The sequence below is a fragment of the Zalophus californianus genome, chromosome 4, assembly GCF_009762305.2.
Source record: "Zalophus californianus isolate mZalCal1 chromosome 4, mZalCal1.pri.v2, whole genome shotgun sequence".
NCBI lineage: Eukaryota > Metazoa > Chordata > Mammalia > Carnivora > Otariidae > Zalophus > Zalophus californianus.
Window position 1 is genome coordinate 53,539,521 of NC_045598.1, and position 16,225 is coordinate 53,555,745.

Genomic DNA, 16,225 nt, shown 5'->3' on the forward strand with positions numbered 1-16,225 from the left:
ATAACACACATTTACATTTCACAGATATTCTTATAAGAGCTCCCAGGATTTTGATAATTTTATTTTAGGAGAGTTCACAGTAGTTAATTAATATGTAGGTTTTCGATGCATTATTGCAATTGGAATATCTGAAATACTTAGGACTTTTACAGTTTGGGTTCACAAGAAAAATGTTGAGGGAGAATTCTTTAATGAATGTTCACCCTTTCAGGAGGACCCAATGGAGAGCCCTCACTGACCTTCAGAACTGTTTATCTTGCCGAGATGTTCGCATGCAAACTACCCCCACCCCTCTAGCCTCCAGACCCTAGATCCCTGGTACATTATCACCACCCCCCACACCATTACTCGAATTCCGAATTCCGTTTGAGGCAAGGGGGAAGAGAAAAATGGATTTAAATGAAAACTCAGGAAAGGACAGCGCTCACTAAAATGAGCCAACCAAATTTTTAGTTCAACAACAGGGATTCTGAAGGATTCTGGTGTTTTAAATTCCGAGGCTCCTTAAATTTTCTGCCGCAGTTGGGGGAGGAGCGATAGACCTCCAGGTCTCCGGAGGCTACACGTGTTCCCCGACCCTGTTACCGGAAGGAGCCCTTCCTGCTGCGTCGGCTCCTGGTCCTTGTCCTAGTGGCAGTGGAAGACGCAGAGGGGCCTGGCTCCCGGGGAATCCCCCCGCCCCCCAGGAAAGCTCCAGGGCAGCCGCCGCAGCAGAAGACGCCATCTCCGCGCCATCATGCCCAGCCCCTGCTTCCCGGGCGCTGATTTTAGGGTTTGCCCGTCCCCCCTTTTCCCCTAGGGCTTTCGCTGTTCTCTCACCCGAGCCGCTGCTCAGCAATTTGCACCCCACCCTCTCCTTGCTGTGAGCTCTGCGTTAAGGAGGCCCCAGCACTTTGTCCTTGGATACCCGGGCTGGGGTGCGCGGGTGGAGGCTGGCACGCAGGAACCCCGGGCGTGTTACTTGCGCCCACCGAGCCTGTCCCACACCGAGTTAAGTTGTTTGGGTGACCAGGGAGACGACACAGGCCCCAAGCCTTTTCCTCCTCCCTTTACACCAGGGCCCCCAGGCTTGGCCTTCACCAGACCAGTACCCAGCCACTCTCTGGCTTGTAAGAGTCTCACCTTGTGATGGTCAGTGATGTTTATTCCACATTAAAAAAGAAAAACCACCCTCCCCTGACCAACCGCCCCCCCTGACAAAAAACCAAACCAAACCAAAAAAACAAAACACAAAAAACAAAACCCCAAAGCCACAAACAGCATGATGCCAGTGAGGAGACTGGTATTTTAATCTGCTAAACTGTAATGAAGTCTCCCAAGCAATGCCACTTTCTGTAAGTGAGGCTTTAAAAGGGGCAGGGGTAGGTAGTTGGTAGTATTAACATCTAATAGGCTCTGGATCATTCACATCCACGTATTGATCTGTGTGGTTTTGATGTTTAAATATTAATTAAGCAGCCTTAGGTGGGGGAAAAGAACTATGTAAGCATGGGCCTGGCAAGTGGAAACAGGGCCTCTCCACTGCTAAGCCAGCCTCTGGTGAACAAATAAAAGCTGTGCCGGTGTAATCCAAAGTATTTAAATGAACTCAGTAGTGTTGGCTTTCCCTGTGTTGTTTTCAGTGGCCAGAGAAAGGATTTTTGGAAAGAAAAAAAAATTGCTTATATGCCATGTCATGCTAGGCCATGCTCATGTTCTAGAAGAAGTTAAGACTGCCTCAACTGGAGGCTCAGGATGAGGGTAATATTCACTACTGTTTGGAATTTTAACACTCAGTTTCTCAGTGTGTCAGCATGTTTTAAGCTTCAAATCCCTAGCTGCTTTTTGAGGGGAGTTGGTATTTAGAATATTTGTTTCACTTTGTTTTGGAAGGAGCCTTTGGTTGGGAATCAGGATAGTTAGGTTCTGGCTTGTGGAACAATTTATTAGTGACTAAGGACAAGACCCCCTTATTCCTTTGGATCTTAGTTTACTTAAAATGGAGAAATGTTAGACTGGATCACTGCCCTTCAGATTGTGGGTAGTAAGATAGTAATGTAGTGAGTCTCGAGCAACATTTTAGAAAGATGACATAGAACAGAAAATGTCAGACACTATTACACCTGGTAAGGGTAAACATTGTTTACTGAAACTTCTGTTTTGGGTACTTATGCTTGTTTATGCATGTAGGTGTAGGCTGTCTTGATGTCAGATTTGTTTCTTACTGTGAATCCCAGTCAGGAGTTTGAGAAACACTGAAATACATTACAGTTTACTAATTTGGTTTTCAAGGAGTCTGTGAAATACAGTTTTATATGCATGTCCATTTTGTTTATGTATGAAGAGAACATCAATAGTTTTTCTCAGATTTTCAAAAAGGTCTAAGATCCCCAACAGGTTCCGAATGATTGTTTCCTAAGGTCTCCCAAGGCCCTCCCAAGCCGATTTTTAGGGATCAAAGAATCTTTTCAGGTCCAGGAGATGCATATGTGTTGACAGAGAGCAGCTGAGTATACAATGTGAGGGGTGTGTGTGTGTGTGTGTGTGTGTGTGTGTGTGTGTGTGTGTGGTGCCTGTGCCCAGTGGTGAGGAAAAGGTGTGAGGTGTGACCATGGTAACCAGACCATGAGAGCTATTTGCAGGTCCCACAGTACCAGTTGGTGACCTGAATATGAAACATAAATATCTAAAAATTTGATTCTTTATGCTGAAAACTATCAACAGAAAAACTTAAAATGTTGTGAATTGTTCGGAAGTCAACTCTCCTTGCAGAGACTGAAAATGAGAATCAGATAAAATCTGAGGAGGTTGACAGAGGCAAATAAATCATCAGGATATTGGTAGGCAGAAACTGAATTTTTATAAGCTACCATCACATGACTAATGTTCAGTAAATGTTGAGTTGTGGTTTAACAAATGCCTTTCTTTTTCCTTCTTTTGGTACCTCTTGTACCAAAGCCAGTTCAGTATAAAATAATTTTTTTTTTTTTTTGAGAGAGAGAGAGAGAGAGCATGAGCAGGGGGAGGGGCAGAGGGAGAACCAGACTCCCTGCTGAGCAGGAAGCCCCTGTGGGGCTCTACTCCGGGGCTCGATCCCAGGACCCTGAGATCATGACCTGAGCCCAAGGCAGTCGCTTAACTGACTGAGCCACCAGGCGCCCCTCAGTGAGGCTTTTAAATACAAAAGCTGTTGTATAACATTTACCCTGCATATCTCAAAATGCTTTGCAAGCCAGAAAAAAAAAATATGTATGAGACAACTAAGAAGAAAATTGTTGAATGCATTAATAAGTAGATATTGGCAAACATGACAGCTAATTATAATAATAACAACCGTAACTCCTATTTAATGAACAACTAGTATGTGAAAAGCTCTCTGTGAGGTGCTTTACATATTGTCACAACACTGTAAGGTGGGGGGTATTGTGCATGTAAAGAAATGGATTAAGAATTTCGTATAGGTACACATGGCTAGTAAGTAGCAGAGTCAGGATTCAAACCCAGGTCATTTTACCTCCCAAACCATTTACCTGGTACGCAAGGGCTTGAGAATAAGTAGCATGGTGAAATTGCAGTTATTAATAAAATTTTCAACATCATCTATTATTAGGAATAATAGATTATTATAAAAAGGGAAATGAGAACCATATTACTAATTTTCTGGATTGTGTTTATTTGGAAAATAGGCGTTCCAACTCAGCTTGAAATTTTTCTTTTATTTAGAAAGTTTCTGAGTATTTTGTGCAACAATGTTTTAAAAGCGGGGATCTGAAAGAATAGGAGTGGAGAATTTGAAAATTTGGTTGGAAAATTTTTTTCTGCGAGAGCGTAGGGCAAAAAGTTCTCTTTTAAACTTTGTTATTTTTCTATATTTTATCTCAGAAAAATAAGCATGGTATTTTTTTGAACACATGGGAGTTATGTATAATGTTTTAATATGGTAAAACTAGGTGTGGAGCATTGTCCATGCCAGCAGTTCTTGAAAGAATTTGATTTTTCACTGAAAATCATTACAAAATCTGATTGGGAGTTTGAATATGGACAGATCCAGGCTTTTAGGTGCTAAATATTAAAAAGACTATGGTGAACATCCCCCAATCTATAATCCAAATACAGGAAGTGGAAGGAAATTTAAAAAATACTGTGATTTTTCTTAACCACTATGACTGTGTTGATACTTTTAGAGAAAACTCAAATTCTTTCAAGGATTTTTGTCATTTGCTGCTTGTGACTGGGTAGGTTGGAGAAATGATATGTTGGCTGGGGTGATCTGTAAATAGCTGACTGATTTCTTAGTTTTCAGGGCTAGCATGGGATAAAACTAGGTTTTCAGCCTGGCCTATTCCAGTGGTTCTCAAATGGGCAAGGTACTGCTTCCGGGCGGGACACATTGGAAATATGTTAGGGGCTCTAGAAGCATTCACTGGGCAAGCACCAGAAATGCTGTAGATGTCCTACAATGTTCTGGACTGTTACATTCAGTGACAAATTATCTCGTGTCCGGTGCAGCTTTCAAATGTTTTGCTGAAGAGGTAAGTGAAAACCCTCTATAGTTTTCCGAGCCTAGAACATACATTGGTTTTACACTGAAATATATATATATATATATGCAGAGAAATTTCCAGGATTAAAAATGCTGTGTAAATTGAGGAGAGATCATACTTAATTTTGTTCAGAAAAACCACTTACCCAAAGCAACACTGCTTGTATTTGAGAAACCAATAAAACACACCTGTCTCATTCAATCTATATAGAGGTACATGTACTTGACTACTTTACTATGTTCTCTAATATAGTATTGCTTGAGCATTTGCATATTGAAATCCATATTTTTATTATAACTTTTTTTTACTTCTTACATTATAGTTGGTATAGTATATATATTTTTGTTTAATTTTTTGTGAAGTAGGCTATTTTACCTTTCAGTTTCATTTTGAGATACTAAACAGGGAAATACAAAATATTTTTATATTTATATATATTTGTGTTACTCAGAGTATACAAAATGAACTCCTTGATGATTTTAAAGAATTTGAGTCAACATTACAACTTTTGGAGATTATATACACAATTCTATATTTCAGGTTCATTTAAAAAATTAGAACAATCTACAACAATGAAATTAAGCTGAGCATAAACTGCACTCTTTGAGACAGAAATACTGGGATATAGGTGTTACAAATCTTCTAAAAAATGATGTCACTGTTAATTGATTTTTATTTATTCTACTGTAACTGGAATTTTAAAATTTCACTCTCTAATTGCTTGTTGTTAGAATATAGAAATATAACTGATTTTTATTTGTTGATCTTATTTCAGGGGCCTTGCCTAATTCACTTATTAATTTTAATAGTTTTAGATTTTTATAGGTGGTTAGATTTCTATGAATAATGACAGCTTTATTTCTTCCTTTCCAATCCTTAGACTTTTTATCCTTTGCATTATTGCACTAGCTAGGATCTCTCTCACAATGTTGACTAGAAGTCGTGATGGTGAGTATCCTTATTTTGTTCCTCATCTCAGAGGAAAAGCTATTAATCTTTGACCATTAAGTACAATATTGATGTAGGATTTACATAGGTGCTTTTTTAAAAATCAGATTAGGAAAATTATCTTCTTAGTGTGCTAAGTTTTTATCATGAATTTTATCAAAAGTTTTTTTGTATCATGATATCATGATTGTACTATTTTATTTTGTTAATATGAATTACATTGATTTTTTTTGAGTGTTAACTTTGCTCAACTTAGTTGTGATATGTTATTCTTTGTATATGTTGCTAGATTTGACTTGCTAATATTTTGTTGAGGAATATTTTTGTTCACAAGAGGATTAACCTATAATTTTCTATTGTTGTGGTCCCTTTGCCAGGTTTGGTAATCAAGGTTTTGCTGGCCTTATAAAACAAATTAGGAGATATTTCTCCTCTTTATTCTGTTCTTTGGAATGGTTTTGTAAGATTGGAATTGTTCTTTAAATGTCTGGAAGAATTTCCTGGTGAAACCATTTGGGCCTGGAAGTTTTGTTGTAGGAAGATTTTAAAAGGTGGATTCATTTATTTTAATAGGTATAGATTCACTCAGATTTTCTATTTCTTTTTGTGTTAGTTAAGTTGTGTTTTTCTAGGAATTTATCCATTTTATCTGAATTTTCAAATTTATTAGTAAAAGGTTTTCTTTTTATCCTTTTAAGATCTTTTTTTTAAAAAAACATTTTATTTTCTTATTTGACAGAGAGAGACACAGTGATAGAGGGAACACAAGCAGGGGGAGTGGGAGAGGGAGAAGCAGGCTTCCCATGGAGCAGGGAGCCCGATGAGGGGCTCGATCTCAGGACCCTGAGATCATGACCTGAGCCGAAGGCAAACGCTTAACGACTGAGCCACCCAGGCGCCCCCCTTTTAAGATCTTAATATTTGTAGGTTGTATGGTCTTGTCTCTATTTTTATTGTTAATATTGATATTTCTCTCTGTTTTTTATACTGATAATTCTCATTTTTTTTTAAGATTTTATTTATTTATTTGACAGAGAGAGACACAGCGAGAGAGGGAACACAAGCAGGGGGAGTGGGAGAGGGAGAAGCAGGCTTCTTGCTGAGCAGGGAGCCCGATGCGGGGCTCGATCCCAGGCTCCTGGGATCATGACCTGAGCCGAAGGCAGACGCTCAAAGATTGAGCCCCAAAGATTTTTATTTTTTATTTTTTTTTAAGATTTTATTTTTTGACAGAGAGAGACAGCGAGAGAGGGAACACAAGCAGGGGGAGTGGGAGAGGGAGAAGCAGGCTTCCTGCTGAACAGGGAGCCTGATGTGGGGCTCGATCCTACGTCCCTGGGATCATGACCTGAGTCAAAGGCAGACGCTTGAAGACTGAGCCACCCAGGTGCCCCTCTCATTTTTTTGATGCATATTGCCAAAGTTTTATGAATTTTATTAATCTTTGCAAAGAGCTATTATTTTTGATTTGTTTGTTTTTTATATTATAAATTTGTTTTCGATCTCATGAGTTCTTTTATCATTATTATTTACTTTAACACTCGATTCCAATTTTCTGAAATTTTTTCTAGTTTCTTAACATAGAAGCTTATATCTCTGATTGTCAGTGTTCTTCCAAAAAATATTTTCATTTAAGGGTATCAGTTTCCTCTAAGCATAGCTTTAGCTGCATCCTGTTAGTTTTATTATGTCATATTTTTGTTGTCATTTAGTTCAAAATATTTTATAATTTCCATTGTGATTTTTTTTTTTGGACTCACAGTGTCATGTAGAAATGTACTTCTTTTTTAAAAAATTGTATTTTTTAAAATTCCAGTTAGTTAACATACAGTGTTATATTAGTTTCAGGGGTGTAATATAGTGCTTCAGCAATTCCATACCTGGTTCTCATCACAAGTACACTCCTTAATCCCCATCACCTATTTCACCCATCCCCCCTAGAAATGTACTTCTTCATTACTAAGCAATTGGGGAGTTTCTAGGTTTTTGGGGTTTTTTTCCCTTGCTGTTTGTTTCTAGTTTACTTTTCCTGTGGTCAGAGAACATACTTTGGATGATTTTAGTTCTTTGAAATTTGTTGCAGTTGCTTTGGGCCCTGCATATTGTCAATTTTTATATATGTATGTTACATGTCTTTTTTTTTTTTTTTTGAGGCTGATTTGGCCTTTATTTTTATTTATTTATTTTTTTAAGTAGGCTCCACACCCAGTGTGGGGCTTGAACTCACAACCCTGAGATCAAGAGTTGCATGCTCTACCAACTGAGCCAGCCGGGTAACTGCCCCTTACATGTCTACTTTAAAAGAATGTGCATACTGAAGTTATTTGGTTCCATGTTCTATATATGTCAATTATATCACTTTTTAAAATCTTGTAGCACAGATGTTATATATCCTTACTTTCCCATTATGAATTTGGATTTGCCTGTTTCTCTTTTTATATTTGCTAACTTTTGCTTTATTTAACTTTGAGGCTATGATTTTAGGTGCATACCATATACACTTAAAATTGTTATATCTTTATTGTGAAATGTCTCTCATATCTAGTAATGCCTCCTATCTTAAAGTCTACCTTTCTAATATTAATGGAGCCATACCAGCTTTCTTTGGGCTAATACATACATGGTATATCTTTTTTCATCTTTATACTTCAATTTAATTTTGCTTTTATATTTAATCTGTATCCTCTGTAAATAGCATATACAAGAATTTAAAAAAATCCAGTCTGACAGTTTAGTCTTTAGTTCAAGTATTTAAAGTATTTAATGTAATTATTGATATATTAAGGTCTACAGCTACCATGTTACTATTTGTTTCCTGTTTGTGTTCCACCTGTTTTATGTACCATTTTTCTTCTTTGCTTTTTTTTGATTAATCAAGCATTACTTTTAACTTTCCCCTTTTCCTCTCTACTAGCATGTTACACATTTGTTTCCATTTTACTTTTTGTGTGTATATGATTGATCCAATGCTACTTTTACTTAATCACATTCCAGATGAAGTTAAGCTCTGAGAATACTTTAATTCTATTTTCCCTGCCTTCCCTTCACAGTTCCCCCTCCCCTTCTGCCTCTTTTGTCATTATTATAATTCATTTTATTTACATATTTAATTCCCCATGAGACACTGATATTACTGGTTTCACAGTCAACCTCTGCTTAGGTTTACTCACATGTTTACCCTAGCCGTGGCTTTTCATTATTTCCATCTGTTCCCTCTGGGATCTTTTCCTTCTGCATGAAAAACAAAACAAAACAAAACAACAACAACAATAAAAGAACTTCTTTTAGTATTTCTTGTAATGCGTATCTGGTATAAAAGAATATTCTTAGCTTTCAGTCTGGAAATGATTAGTTTTTGCCTTTGTTTTTGAAGGTAATTTCATTGGATTTATAGAATTCTGGGGAGGAAGATCCCCCCCTTCACCCCCAACACTTTAAGGCTTTCTTCCTTTCTTGGAAAGTTAGCTGTTAGTTTTATTGTTGCTGTTTGATGCTGCATCTTTTTCTTTGGCAATTTTTAAAGACTTTTCTTGGGGCACCTAGGTGGCTCAGTCAGTTAAGCATCTGCCATCCACTCAGGTTATGATCCCAGGGTGCTGGGATCAAGCCCCATGTCGGGTTCCCAGCTCAGTGGGGAGTCTGCCTACCCCCCACCATGCTCACTGGCTCACTCTCTCTCAAACAAATAAATAAAATCTTAAAAAAAAGACTTTATATATTTGGTTTCAGCAGTTTTTCCTAGGTGTGATTTTCCTTGTGTTTATCCTGCTTGGGGCTTTCAGATCTTCTTAAATCTGTGTAGCTTAATGTTTTTTGTAATTCTCATAATTCTCTGCCATTATCTTTTCAAATACTGTTTTTGCTTTGTTCTCTTCTCTCTTTTTGGGATTCTAATTACTTTTATGTTAGAACTTTTTACTCTGTTACATACATGTCTGATTTTATTATCTGTATTCTTAGTCTTCATTTCTCTTTTCCATTTTGATTATATTTTGTTATCTTAGAGCTCACTAGCTCTTTGCTATGTCTACTTTATTATTACACCATCTGTTAACTTAATATCATTTTGTATTTTTCAGCTTTCAAATTTTTATTAGATTATTTTAAATAATAGATTCTCCAAAAAGAAAAAAGAAAAAAAAAAAACCCCAAACCTATGGGTGCCTGGGTGGCTCAGTCAGTTGAGTGACCAACTCTTGGTTTTGGCTCAGGTTGTGATCTCAGGGTCATGGGATCGAGTCCTGTGTTTGGCTCCATGGAGTCTGGTTGGGACTCTCTCTTCCTCTCCCTCTGCCCCTCCCCCCTGCTCCTCTCTTTCTCAAATAAATCTTTAAAAAAATAGATTTTCCATTTTACCTATTTCTTCAAATATATTAATCACAGTCATTTATTTTATTTTATTTTTTAAGACTTTATTTATTTGTCAGAGAGAGAGAGCGCGCGCACAAAAGCAGGGGGAGCAGCAGAGGCAGAGGGAGAAGCAGACTCCTTGCCGAACAAGGAGCCTGATGTGGGACTCGATCCCAGGACCCTGGGATCATGACCTGAGCTGAAGGCAGATGCTTAACTGACTGAGCCACCCAGGTGTCCCAATCATAGTCATTTAAAAAAAACATACTTATTAACTCCTATGTGTGGGTCGTTTGTGAATCTTTATATTTTCTGTTTTTCTTCTTGGTTCTCTTCATATGCCTGGCAGTTTTTTTTTTTTTTATTAAATGTCCAGTATCGTGTATGAAGATGCTGTGGATGATGTCATCTCCTTTATGAGAGTATTTACCCTATTCCTTGCCCACAGTAGAAAGATCACCTCAATCTAATCAGGCTCTCAGTCTAATTAAGTGTGTTTTGCAGACTTTTAAGATTTGTCTATTTCTGGGTTTTCCCAATCCTAGGCCCCCAGAAGTACTGATTGAGAGCCTTAGATGTTTCTCTCAGCAGGTCCTAAACTCCAATTTTTGTCTTCCTAATACTGTGAGTCCACTGAATACTCGGAAAAAATGCTCGTTCTGCCTTTCATCTCCTTGACTTCTGAGCCTCTTACCCTGTGCAGCTCAGTTAACCATACTTCAAGGAGAACGCACATGTTAGGTTCACTTCTTTGAGCCTCTCGGGGACATGACTTTTCAGACCTGAACTTCATTTTTGTCACTGTAGCCCCAGAAGTTCTAAAGTTCTGCAGGCTTCTCTGCCTCTTAGTAGCTGCCCTTTGCCTGACTGCTCAACTTCTTGCCCCATGTCAAGAACTGGCAAATACCCTACTGAGAAAAATGGGCTTTCAGAAAGTTGGGCTTACCTCTGTGAGCCTCATATCTCCCCAAGATCTGGATCCTCAAATCTTGACTGATCAGTAGCTTTCCTGTTGCTTCAAACACAGGTGTTTTTGGATTTTACCTGGCTTTCTGATTGCCCTCAGCAGAACTGTTGGCCTGCTACATTCCACTCTGTTACAGCTGAAAGTTGAAGCAGATCATGTTTGTTTTGTTTCAATTTAATGTAGGTTCTGTTAAAAAAATGAAAACAACAGAGCAAAAACCTCCAAAATATCAATGACATTATAAACATCTTATATAAAAAATGAAGGGTGTGTGCAGTTGATTTCTAGTTACTGTTTCTTGCTTTTTTTTTTAAGATTTTATTTATTTTTTGAAAGAGAGACAGTGAGAGAGGGAACACAACAAGCAGGGGGAGTGGGAGAGGAAGAAGCAGGCTCCCCACTGAGCAGGGAGCCTGATGTGGGGCTCGATCCCAGGACCTTGGGATCATGACCTGAGCCGAAGGCAGACGCTTAACGACTGAGCTACCCAGGTGCCCCTGTTTCTTGCTTTTTAAAAGCATGTCAGTATGGGCGCCTGGGTGGCTCAGTTGGTTAAGCGACTGCCTTCGGCTCAGGTCATGATCCTGGAGTCCTGGGATCGAGTCCCACATCGGGCTTCCTGCTCAGCAGGGAGTCTGCTTCTCCCTCTGACCCTCTTCCCTCTCGTGCTTTCTATCTCTCATTCTCTCTCTCTCTCAAATAAATAAATAAAATCTTTAAAAAAAAAAGCATGTCAGTATCTTCTTTCCCCATATGTTCTCTGAAATATGTACACATTTGTGTTGCCTTGTTCCAGAGAATATGTATATTAAAAGACTTTTTCATTTTCCTGAGTCTGGTCTTCCATCCAGATGTTTAGTACTTTTTTATGATTTTATGATTTGGAATTTTCAACTCTCACCTCCCAAGTTCCCTGTGATTCTAAAATTCACAAAATAATTTGAGTGATTGCATTATAAGTTTTAGAAAACTTGATTCAAACGTTTTACTGTAGCTGAGTAGGTGTTTTTTTTCAGTGTCCTTGTCAGGTTGCAGGGTTATGTGTGGTGCTGGTCTCACCCATGAGCTTCATCTCACTATCTGTGCCCTTGGTTTCTCAAATTCAAGTTCAGTTCAAGTGTTCATCTCGTATTTTTTGCACAGTTGTGCAGTAGACTCTCCTTCCTTCTCAAATACACGTTTTTATAGTTGTAGGAATTAGGTCAGGGGAATAAATAGCTCTCCTCAAATGTGGCATAAAACTGAAGGGTCACCAAGTGATTGGTGCATTACCCATTTGTGGAAATGTTTTTCATGTTTCCCCAAATTTCCTATCAAAATCAAACTAGCTAGGGGCACCTGGGTGGCTCAGTTAGTTAAGCATCTGACTCTTGATTTTTGGCTCAGGTCATGATCTCAGGGTTGTGAGATCAAGCCGGGTTGGGCTCTGTCCTGGGTGTGGAGCCTGTTTGAGATTCTCTCTCTCCCTCTGCCCCTCCCTCCCCCCTTAAAAAAAATCAAACAAGCTAGCATTTATTTTTCAGTCTTCAGATGCATTTTCCTACTCCAGTGCTGGTAATGTTCTATTACTTGATTTGGCTGCTGTTTTTTTAGGTCCATTCAGTTTGTGAAAATTCATAAAGTTGAACACATGATTGGATCACTTTTAAGTATATCTGCTGCACTTACATAAAATTTTTCATAGAACTAACATTTTCATGTTAAATTTAAAAAAAGAAGTGTCAAGGACAAAAGAGCTTAAGAATCACTGATCAAAGGATGCCTGGGTGGCTCAGTTGGTTGAGCGTCTGCCTTCGACTCAGGTCATGATCCCAGGGTCCTGGGATGGAGCCCCGCATTGGGCTCCCTGCTCAGTGGGGGAGTCTGCTTCTCCCTCTGCCTGCCACTCCCCCTGCTTGTGTTCTCTCTCTCTAGCAAATAAATAAATAAAATCTTAAAAAAAAAATCACTGATCAAAGTCAGGCTCCAATCTCTAAAATGATGAGGAATGAGGAGGCTGAAGCTTGGAAAGGATAAATTGCTTGGGGGTGGGCACGGACTGGTAGCCAGGCTTCTCACTCCTGGTCTGTCTTGCTTTTCTAAACTGATTCATATATATATGAATATATATGCTTAAGTATATATATATTTAAAAAATATATTTTAAGTAACCTCTGCACCCAACGTGGGGCTTGAACTCACAATCCAGAGATCAAGAGTCGCATGCTCTATCAAGAGTTGCATGAGCCAGTCAGGCGCCCCTCTAACCGGTTGACTCAGACGGGATGGGGAAGATCCAGCATGCACTAACACTGGAGCTGGATGACATTCTCAGAACCCCAAATGTGTCTTACACGAGTCAGCACTTAACTCCCCACTCTGTTTCTGCCCTCTTCAACCTCTTCCCTGGTTATTAAAAAACGGACACTTTTATCTCTTGTGAACTTGGAGATGGCTATATTATTACCTAAGAATCATTTGACTACATCTGCTTAGAAAAAAGGGTAATTTGTGCTTGTGAAATTAACAAGAGCCCAGCAAAAGGTACTTTGTTCCCCTTTTAAGCCATTTTTAGTTTGGTGCTGTGTGGTTTAAATTTAGAATACTTCCTCCAAACTGGGGATGGGGGTGGGGGATGCAGAGATTGAACCCAGCTGTGACTTCTGCTGCTGTGAAATAAATGGGAAAATCTGGGAACCAGTGTTAGAAGGAGAGGATCCCAAGAGAGGGGCCTGCAGGAGAGGGGACTTGCCTTCACTGGGGTAGGGGAGCAGTAAGGAGAAAGAAACAGTGGTTGGTATCTCCTCTTTTTCTCCTGCTCTTGAAAGATTTGGCCTACTGAGAATGTGGTGAGGCGTTTTATTTATGCACACACGAGTACACAGACACATACACCCTGGAATTGGTAGTGAGTATTATGTCATCTTGGATTCATTTTACTTTCTCAAAGGCTAGATTTTGAGTTCCCAGCATGCTGCTCCTTCTACCTAGAATGTATTTACCCTCCTCTTTCCTGGCTTAGTTCGATTCCTCTTTCAGATAGTAGCTTCCTCTGGGAGGCTTTCTCTGACTCCAGGTCCCCTCCCCATGCCCTGCCTTATAACATATTCCCAGAGCATCCTGTGTTTTCCCTTTCATGTCACTTCTCATACTTTTAGTTACTAGATTAAATTCTGACACACCATAGGACCTCAATACATACTGTAAAATGGCGGGGGCGGGGGAGGAAAGAAGAGAAAGAGGGAGGGAGAGAGGAAAAAGAAAAGAAAAAAGAAAGCCATGTTTTGATCCCTACTCTTAGACTAACAAGATGGACAAGTTCCTTAACTTTCTAGCCTCAGTTTCTTCATTTTCAAAACTGGAATAGTAATACCCAACTTATAGGGTTGTCGTGAGATTAGAAAGAGTATGTAAAAATCACCTAGGACTGCACCTGGCATGTAGTCTTACACAGGCCTGACTCAATTTGGTGTCATTAAGAAGTACATATGGTGGGGCGCCTGGGTGGCTCAGTTGTTAAGCGTCTGCCTTCGGCTCAGGTTGTGGTCCCAGGGTTCTGGGATCGAGCCCCACATCGGGCTCCCTGCTTGGCGGGGGGCCTGCTTCTCCCTCTCCCACTCCCCCTGCTTGTGTTCTCTCTCTCGCTGTCTCTGTCAAATAAATAATAATAAAAAAAGAAGTACATATGGTTTCAAAGGAAAGTATGAAAATTCAGAAAAGCACAGAGAAAAGCTGTAAAACCATGTATTAATCCACACCTCTGGGATCACTGTTAAAATTTGAATGTGTCCCCTTTTGTGTATATCTTTATATTTTCATATAAAATAGGAAAATTATGAAAAATTTTCATATATTTTCATTTACAGCATGCCTGTGTGGCTTAGTTGGTTAAGTGTCCAACTTGGTTTCAGCTCAGGTCATGATCTCAGGGTGGGGAGATCGAGCCCCATGTCAGGCTCCACACTCAGTGTAGAGTCTGCTTGAGATTATCTCTCCCTCTGCCCCTCCCCTGCTCACATGTGTGCACTCGAGCATGGTGCTCTCTCTCAAATAAATAAATCTTTACAAAAAAATATATGTGCTTTACCTTGTTGAGATCATATTTTCTTTTTTTTCCACATGATGGCCCAAATACCTCATACTTTTTAGTATTGCAAAATACTGCTATATTCAAAATATTGCATAATAATACATAGGCCTTCAGCTGTTAAAAGAAGATTTAGAAACTGGCACTTTAACCGTTCAAACTGTCCTTTGAACAGAACCATGTTTTATGATTTAGGAGAATAATCCAAATTGCAGGGTAAACAAATAATATAGGGGATAAGGTACAAATTGACGTTTTGTTTTTGTGTTTTGTTTAGATAACCTTTCTTATTTATTTTGGTAAATTGGAGGATTATTTGAGATGTTTAAAGAAATGCGGAGGCCAGGGGGGAATGAAACTCCATTGGCCTGGAGGTTCAGAGGCCTGAAGTTTTCCTACTTACATTCTAGTCCCCAACGCAGCTTGACTCAGTGACTTCACATTTGGGTCTCATTTTCCCCACCCATGTAAATGAGAGAGTGGGTTTCATTATAGAGATTTTCAAACTGGGCTTTCCCGAGTGCTAGAGTTCTGTGGAGAGGTTTTCTTTTTTCATATTGGGTAGGATTTCCTCTGAGGAAAGAATTACATGGCTTAAAACAAACCAACAAACACCAAAAAAAAATTAAGTGGAACATTTCTAATAAAATTCCAATGTGCTTTTTCTTTTTTTTTCCTGAGACAGAATTCACATACCATAAAACTAGTCCTTTTAAAGTAGTATACAATAAAGAGATTTTTGATGTATTCACAAGATTGTGCAACCAATTGCTGCTCTCTAATTCCATAACATTTCCATTGCCCAGAAAGAAACCTGGTACCCATTAATGCTCTCTCCTCTTTCCCCCCTTTCCCCAGCCCCTGGCCACTACCAGTCCACCTTCTGTCTCAATGGATTTGCCTTTTTTTTGGCTTCTCATATAAATGGAATAATACAATATGTGGTCTTTTGTGTCTGGCTTCTTTCACTTAACAGTATTTTCAAGGTTTCTCCATATGGTAGCATGGGTAAGTGCTTCATTCCTTTCTGTTTAAGCTTTTCAGGAATTTTTTTTTTTTCAGGCTTGGAAAAAAAGTTGATCAGACTATATTAGAGGAAGTCCCATAGTAGTAGAATGCTTTATCAGCACTGTTCATTGAGAGGTAAAACAATTTCAGTACTTCAGGCTTTTAAATAAAAGGCTGTATTTAGTGCATGTGAAAAACCATTTAAACTCCTGCCCCCCCAACCCTCCTTAAAGCCAGGAGATGGGTGTACTGATTGGCCAGTTTTGTTTTTCTCCTTTGTGTCTGGAGGAGTCTTTCATTGCTTTCATTGCTGGGAGTATATGAAGTGTCTCTTCCCAATTCAGTTGGTCTATTAAGAATACT

At 39.0% G+C, this 16,225-nt stretch overlaps 1 protein-coding gene across 3 annotated transcripts in view; it reads left to right on the forward strand.

Annotated features, from left to right (window-relative positions):
- Positions 1-16,225, forward strand: part of DNAJC6 (DnaJ heat shock protein family (Hsp40) member C6) — a 140,923-nt gene that overhangs the window by 9,931 nt on the left and 114,767 nt on the right. The window contains exon 2 of one of the 3 annotated variants that reach the window (XM_027577737.2): positions 5,404-5,471. The exons of the other annotated variants lie outside the window; for them this stretch is intronic. Within the exon in view, the coding sequence (XP_027433538.2) occupies positions 5,450-5,471 (22 nt within the window). The 5' untranslated portion in view covers positions 5,404-5,449. The remainder of the gene's footprint in view (positions 1-5,403; positions 5,472-16,225) is intronic. 3 annotated transcript variants of the gene reach the window in all.